General features: G+C 25.5%; 1 protein-coding gene across 1 annotated transcript; it reads left to right on the top strand.

Annotated features, from left to right (window-relative positions):
- Positions 1 to 240: 240 nt before the first annotated feature.
- Positions 241 to 8,178, top strand: LOC108749832 (aminopeptidase N-like; the record flags this gene model as incomplete). Its single annotated transcript, XM_018488808.1, has 13 exons — positions 241 to 617; positions 1,277 to 1,750; positions 2,602 to 2,785; positions 3,269 to 3,425; positions 3,744 to 3,825; positions 4,137 to 4,486; positions 5,001 to 5,275; positions 5,934 to 6,124; positions 6,250 to 6,546; positions 6,752 to 6,821; positions 7,233 to 7,325; positions 7,561 to 7,674; positions 8,155 to 8,178. Coding segments are annotated over 13 exons (2,688 nt in total), but the record flags the coding sequence as incomplete, so codon positions are not given.
- Between the last annotated feature and the right edge of the window lie 814 nt (positions 8,179 to 8,992).

Here is an 8,992-nt window from a genome sequence, read left to right as displayed (position 1 = left end):
TTTTCTTAAAAGACATTATATGAATTCTGTTTATATCTGTCATTTTTCTAATCTGCCATTTTTCTAAAAAGTCATTACTTTGCAGAAATATTTAAAATAAAAACAATCATGGCCTTTATAAAATATATAAAGATATGTTTAGTAATTTGTGCCATAATTTGTTATTTTGTATATGAAAGTGAGAAAAACGAGAAAAACGAGAAAAATAAATTCCGTTCTGCAATTAAACAAATTAATCATTTACCAACACATATAGTACCAACGCATTATAACATCAAGTTGATGCCATACGTTGACATGAACTATACTTATGCTTATAAAGGCGAAACTAGTACCAGGATTCATATTCATAAAAAAACGCGATATATATATTTACTTCAATATTTTTTGGTTTTATCTGACACACCCACATTGACCAACGAGGATAACGGCAACATCTATTTCTTACGGCAACAATATTCAAATTATAATCCTATCACGCATATATTAAAATTTGATCTTATCCAAGAGCTCTTGCCTGGGTTCTATATTCTGAATATACAATTCTATGGTATGTCGATTCTTCCCAAGGAAAACTATTTAAAAATTTCATATATAAATAGAAGATCAGATGTAATGTGAGTAAATATTAAGAGATTAAAAACTCACTATTATATATTGACATAAATGTACATTTTCGAACTCCTTATATTTTCTAATTAATTACACTAGCCTGCAAAAATGAGACTTTGGAAAGTCTACTGATTTGTATAGGAGTGATTAATTCTAACGTAATTTTTTAAGCTACATTCGAAACTGGCCACGAAAATTGTTTAGCGCGTCAAGATTTTGAGATATTTTATAATCTAAAAGCGTAAAAGTGGCCATTTAGACATTCAAAATGATGAATCCAATATGGCAGTTTAAAGCTTAAAAACTCGTTATAATTAAATTTATTATTAACATATTTTTGAATTAACCTTTGAATCGCCATATACATTGGATTCACTATTCTAAATGTTTAAATTTCAATTATAAATTCGTAATTAGCAAGCAAAAATTCTTTATATGATACAAAATGTAAAAAAAATCAATCCATAAAGCATTTGGTTTATCTACTACAGAACATGAAATGTGTAATGTATAAGTCATTTTTGCTATTGTAAATTTCTGTGACCAGACTTGAATTCAACGGAAAAAGTTACGTCGAAAACCATGTCTATATCTCAGTAGACTAATCTCGCAGATCCATGTTATTGAAGACTTTATATTATGTTTTATTAAAATTATATTGCAGGTGGTTAAATGCAGTGAATTTTCAACCAATTAGAGGCCGACGATTATTTCCATGTTGGGATGAACCAGCATTTAAAACCACTTTTAACATTTCCATACTGCATCATACAAATTATGTGGCTTTGTCGAATATGCCGATTCGAAAGTTACAGTATATGGATAATAACATGGTTTGGACACATTTTCACGTTACTCCGTTAATGTCAACATATCATGTGGCAGTTGTGCTGACCAATTTTCTCTCTTTTCGAATTAACGCAAATACCTTCGAATATCAAATTATGTGGTGCAGACCATATACTGCACGAGATACAAAATTTGCGCATAATATATTTGATACTGTCACATCGCATTTAGGAATTAGATGGAATAAAAAAATCGCAAAATTAGATCACGTTGTTCTTCCAGAATCCGAAAATATGTGGAATTGGTACTTGCGAGATGGCATGTCGCAATGGGGACTTATTTTTTACAGGTAATACATACATTATTAAAACAGAAGAGAAGATATTAATGTGTTAATATTTTTATCGTATCCAAAATTGGTTTAATTGGTTAAAAAGTACAAGGAAACAACATTAACATTTAAAATTTATTCAAAAATATTTTTATATCTGTTATATTTTTTATGTTTACGTAATTTAACAAATGGAAGTTTGTAACATTGTTATAAATTCTTTGATAACTTGTAACGTTTTTTTTTTAATAACAGCAGCGTAGTTACATCTTTTTCATAATACTAATGAATTTTGAATATAGTTACGCTTATATCAGTTTTCCCGTATTCAGCATATTTATACATACATAATTTTTGTACTTGTATTCAATCTTGAATCTTGGATACCTTGCTGGAAAAGTCCGATAGTATTAGATAACAAAATACTATCTGATTGAATCCTATTTTTGGTTCGCAAATTTCAGATTACTTATTTAAAATATTTATATAAATTCGCTTTTCAAAATATTGTTATGCAAGCATATACAAAGCTTGAACCGAAAAATAATTTCGCTTCTTAGTCATATTTTCACATATCGCTTTAATGTCATTAACTGTTTACTGCTTTTATAATTTTAATATTCAAAGAAAAAATATTACAAAACTTTTTAGATTGATCTTATTTTAGCTTTAAAAAAGTAACAGAACAATAACGAATAGTTACTTGTTAAGTAACGGTAACGAATTATTTATGAGACTCATTAATAATGCTAATTAGTTACTATTTTAACCCGATAACGATTATTAACGTAACTAGCGATTTTTGAAATTAACCTTCTATTCTCTGATGAGAACTTAACATAATTGTATCATTTATAAATGACTTCTAGGGAAAGAAGAATTATATATAATGAAACAATGGATCCTCCTTCACGTAAAATAGAGATTATGCGATTAGTAACACATGAAATAGTACATCACTGGTTGAATAATCTAGTCAGATTGTCTTGGTGGTCTTATTTATGGATAATCGATGGTATTGCAGGATTACTTACAGCAAATGTCATTAATGAGGTTGCTTTCTTATTTACATGTATCTTTGGCATTAGAGAGTTAATTTAACTGCAATTAGAGGAAATTAGAGAATATTGAAGAAAGAATATTTTTTGATTGAATGTATAAAATCACAGAATTTTGCAAATCTTTTAGCTGTTAAAAATAAAATATCGACTATTCCAATTTTTCCTAATTTTTGTAAAAACTGAAATATAAAAAAAGCCAGAAAATAGCATATTTAAATCAAAATAATAAGTTAAAATTAATGATGGTACAAAAAGTAAAATTATTTATAATAATAAATGTGTTGTTATTTTGGTATTAAATGTAGATATTGTCAATAATGTAAATAGCTAAATAAATGCGTCTTTAAAAGATAACTTTCGTGCGTCTTTAACGTATGTTTGTGATATAAAGACGCATGTTGTTTATGAGTTATTACGCCGAGCATCTTTTCTGATTGAATATTAATTCAATCATATTAAGAATCATTATGTCTAGATTTTTCCAGATTCTCGAGTATCAGATTTGTTTGTAGTTCAGATTCAACATGATTCTCTTAACTTGGATACTCACTTCCTTATGAAATCTCTTCAGCAAGAAATTAATGACATTGCTGATATTGATTTGCTTTTGACTTCTGTTTTTTATATCAAAGGTAAAGTTGAATAAATAACTCCATAAATTTTCACACAAACACCACACACACACACACACACACGCGCGCGCGCATTTACATTTTCTCTTTATCTTTCATCTGAATATAAATGCAAGAAAATGGCTCATATCCTTAAAGAAAGTTGTCTGTAATCTTTTTATTTTGCAATTAACTTCGAAAATGAAAAATGTATTAAAACTTATAATAAATTATTTTAAATAACGAAATTAATTAAATTCGACAAATTTACGCTAAAATAAATTCATTTTATTATTTTTATATATATCTTATAACAGTTTATATTATCAATTTTTATAGCACCTGCTATATTTCGCATGCTTCAACATATGCTTACTGATATGGTATTTCAGAAGGGGATCGATAAATATTTTAACATGAAGTGAGTAGTAACTTTAAATAGAAATTAATTCATCTTATATGATGTTATTACTTTGTTCTGAGGTACATTTAATACATTTACCAGCGGCTCGTTATTTAATTGACTTACTGCTAATGGATTCCAACTTTTAGATCGAGCTTTAGTCATTTTGTAAAAGCGTCTACGTAAAATATAAAATTTGTATAAAAATCCTTTATTTATGTATAAATTATACTATAAATTGTATAAAAAAAAACAGATAAATTACGTTATTAATTATATAAAACTGATTGTAATTTGTTATAATATTTGATATCAATTAAATTTTAAAGATTTAGTCAACTTAGCTCTGCAAATTCTGACTATGATTTATGGATGGCTTTGCAAACTGCTCACATTGAATCGGGTTCTAAATATCTGTCTAACTTAAGAAGCATGATGAGTAAATGGATAACGACAAGTCAGTACCCTGTGGTAAATGTGACTCGAGAGAGCCCAAGTGGCAATATAATAATATCACAGGGAAAAAACACATGGTGGATACCTATAACTTATACTACACAAACAGAACTCAATTTCAATGACACTGTGCCTCGCTATTGGCTAACACCAAATGTTCAGCAAATAATTATTTCAAATATTACACAATTTGATTGGATTATACTTAACTTGCAACAAACTGGTAAGTATTAACTGATAACTTTGTGAATTATATTGTATATTTACTTCTATAACATAATTTAATTTTAATATTTTTATTTTTAATTATATTATTATTAATTTTAATATTATTATTATATTATTTGTTTTTTTTATTAATGCTAATTTGGAATATTTACAAAAACATAATATTATAATATTCTGTAAGATTTATCTTTGAAAAGTAAAATGTGTTTTATTTTTTGTATATTACATGTTTGTGTATATGTGGAACAGAAGTTAGGTCCCCGTATGATTTGACACTTCCTGTATCTAACAATAGCAAACTCTGTCATGAGCAATGTAATATGCAATTATACATATTAATGATAAATTAATATCCTTGCAAATTGCTTCTAAAATCTTTTTTAAAGATGTATAATATGTACTGTTTGCAGTATTTGAAAAAAAAACATACATATTTATTTTTTGTTTTATGAAATTAATCTGTAATGAATCTGTAATGATCAATAATATTCTTATTTGTTGTACGACAGGCTACTATCGTGTTAATTATGATTCAACAATGTGGCAAAGAATCGCCTATTATTTAAATTCTGACAATTATAAAAACATACATGTTCTCAATCGTGCTCAAATTCTTGACGATGCGTTTTATCTTGTAATAGAAGAGAAATCATTAAATTTGTCTACATTTTGGAATCTTAGCCATTACCTATCGCGAGAGACAGATTATGTAGCATGGTACCCTATGATCAAAGCTTTTGAATATCTGTCAATTTTTATTCCATTTTCGGAAATTGGACTTGAGGTATGTAGTAAATTTCGTCAATAAAATATATTGACACTTAATATGTTTTATAAACATTATAATATTTGTTGTTTGCACTACTACGTCGCATAATTTAAAGTTACTATCTAAAAATTATATAATTTTTTTCTAAATAATAATTTTAAATAACAACAAATTATCTGCTATCTAAAACGTAATTATCTAAAATAGGTTTGTGAATAATAATTATAGTTTATAATATCATAATACAAAATAATTTTGTAAGAGATAAGATTAAAGAAGTTTCGCTAAGAATCATGTTACTTGAATAGGATTTGTAATAGTAAATTATTAAATGTTTATATTTTTATTTATAAATTTTTATAATATTTCTTTACATTTGAAATTTTTATAAATGAATAATAATCTTTACTATAATTAATAATTAACAGTTTTTAAGTATATATTATATGCAATGACAATACTATAGCTGTTCTGGAAGACGCTATTAGCGCTATTTGTGTCATTCTATTTTCGTTGTCCATTAGACATGAAAGAAGGATAGTATGATACAAATATTGCTGATAACGTGCTCTACGATCGCTGCTTATATACATTTGACACGTTGTTTTCTTAACGAAATAATATTGATATAAATAATAAAGTTCATATAATTAGTTCACTTAATAATTTTTAGGAAAAGATGCGTAACATTTTGCCTACACTTTTTAAGAAGATAGGATACCAAGAAATTTCTAACGAGCATGATTTTACTAAATGTTTAAGACAAGAAATTGCAAAATGGGCATGTGTTCTCGGTGATTCTGATTGCAGAAATAATGCCAAATTTAAATTAGAATGGCATTTTGCCAATCCTGAAAAGCATAAGTATATATAAATATAATAGTTCTAATAATTTTTTAGTCTTAAATTTTTTTTATATGTTGCATATCTTCGCATTTGATAAGTCTTATACAAGATAAGTTATTTATTATCTTTTTTATATGTTGTAGAATTTTGCCATGGTGGGAAGACTGGACATTCTGTAAAGGTTTGATAAAAGCAAACGATTCTATTTGGATGAAAGTGCTGGAAATATCTAAAAAGGAACATAATAAAAAAATTTTAGAATACTTGACCTGCTCTGAAAATTCTAATATTATTCAAATATATTTAAATAAGATGACGGACAATGTAACATTAGAAATCAATGATCGTGTTAATATTTTCCTTCGTATTATCGCAAAGCATGCAAAGAACATTGAAATATTGAAATATATATTGGAGAATTTCGAAAAAATAAAACCCAAGTATGATATCTCTTTTCAAAATTATAAATTTATAAAACGTTTGTATTAATATATGTATGATAAATATGTACAATATTAAAAATATACGTAACACATTTCCAAGTAACCCGTACAGCGCCAAGACCTTAAGTAAGCGCTAAAAAAGTGTATAAGCGTTTTGCAGGCTACTTGGTTTGTTATATACATTCGTTATTTTTTTCTATAGAGAAGTCAATGCGTTTGCGGCATTAACTGTTATTCTTAATCATGGAAATATTGAAAATCAAGAGAACACGGTAAATCACATACTTTATTCATTTTTTACTAACAGAGCCTTCTGAGTCCAAAAGTTTCATAATATAATTAATATATTTTAACTAAGATCTCATAATATATAATATAGCTCTCCTATGTATCTCATTTAATATATAATTCATATATCTAACTAATAAAAAAATATCAGCAAATGTGCAAACAGATATGCGGGCAGAATAGTTTGGTCCAATTAATTTATCTTTTCAAGTGTGCCCGTATTATTTTTATCATGTTATTAGACTTCTAGTCATTGTTCTTGCTGATATATATAGTATTTATTTTTTATCTTGCTTGTTCTTTTACATTTCTTACTTTTAACAAAAGTCTCCTTGTTGATACATAACTGTAAATGTGACTTAAATGATAATGAATATTGAAATAACTTGTTTCAGATTCTAAATAAATTCGTAACATATCTGAAGAAAGAATTAATAATATCAACCATTCAGATTAAATTAGCTAATCGAAAAAAACGACTTGAAAAGGTATATTTTAGAAACCTAAAAAAATATACTTATTTTTAAAATATCCTATTCAAATTATTTATTTCCTTCAAATGCTGTATGCTATATATATGTATATATTATACACATATATAGTATTTTAATTTAATCACTCTAACAAGTGATTATGTTATATTTGAATTACGTTGCAAATTTATAAAGTAAAACTGGATCGTATTTATTATCCATGATAATTTATCGAAATAATTGATTTTAGATACAAAAAATTATGCCAAGTGATTTGAAGGGAAGCGTTATGTCTAATAAAGAAAAATCGGAAATACCAGAAAATGAAATTTTAGAAATACTAGATGAAAGTGTCAAAGAAGAGGTAAATTTTATTATATATGTATAATATTCATGCAGAATTATTTATATCTCATGAGGAAGAAAAGAATTTATATACTGCCCATTTATGTACATATTTACTAACTTCTAGTTGTGCTTTTGTTTTATGTTTTTTATGGATGAGTGAATACACAATAAATAGAAATACAATACAATATAGAAGAAAGCTGTAGATAGATACACATGTTCACCCGCACGCGCACACATATTCACATATACATATATATATATATATATATATATATATACGTATATATAATATACTCATATATAATAGAAACAATCATTTTCAGATATACAATATTTCGAAAAAGACTATGGACAGAATAGAACAGCAAATTAAATTTATGCATGTGGCCATCACAGAAATATCAGAAACACTGGAAACAATGAATAATGAAATTTTAATTTTTTTTTTCATTGTTATATTGTTATATTTACGTTCATTGAATATAAATTTTAGATTGATGCTTATGTCTGGAATTAATAAGATGATATATATATTTTGCCATATAAAACGTTTCATGAGATCTGTATTGTTAAATCTGCATATTTTCAGTTTTCAGAAATTAGTTATTGGATTATTAATGTATCTTTTTATTTCGAGTCTCATTACTGCATTCTTATCACTTTTATATAGTCTTTATTATTTTTACATTTATTTGACAGAAAATGTTTAATTTATTTTTTTACTCAATATCTTATTAAAAACTTTTTCTCTGGTATTTGATGACTTCATCTATTAATATCAAACATTTTTTTGTGCAATTTTCTTAATTTTTTAATATTATAGGTATTTTTTAGTGATATTTATCCAATTATATGATCGTAGAATAAAGACAAGCAGACTAAGATTGCTTTGATGTACAAATAATATTTCTGAACAATCAGAACTAGAACTGTTTTAGTACAATTGAAAGTCACAATTGAAAATCAGAATAATTTTATGTAAACTTTCTGATTTCTCTTTTTTTTTCTATTAGTATAAATGGCAATGTAAGTTAGTATATTAACATAATGTCTTAGAACATAATTTAGGATTAATATTTTTAATTTTTAACTTATGTTTGTTGCATATTATTGTGATTTACAATATATTGCATTATATTTTATACTATTAATATTAAGTTTAATTACTAATTTTAGAATAATTAGAATTAATTATAATATTGTGATGTGATAAATATTATTATTTGTTTTTAATATAATTAAAATATTTATCATTATTTGATGCTAATGTTATATTCATATTTTTTATTGATAATAAATACGATATTTTACATTATTAATGTTAATTATTA

This window comes from Trachymyrmex septentrionalis, unplaced genomic scaffold, assembly GCF_001594115.1.
Source record: "Trachymyrmex septentrionalis isolate Tsep2-gDNA-1 unplaced genomic scaffold, Tsep1.0 scaffold32, whole genome shotgun sequence".
In the NCBI taxonomy this organism is placed as follows: domain Eukaryota; kingdom Metazoa; phylum Arthropoda; class Insecta; order Hymenoptera; family Formicidae; genus Trachymyrmex; species Trachymyrmex septentrionalis.
This window is presented reverse-complemented; position numbering and strand designations above follow the sequence as displayed.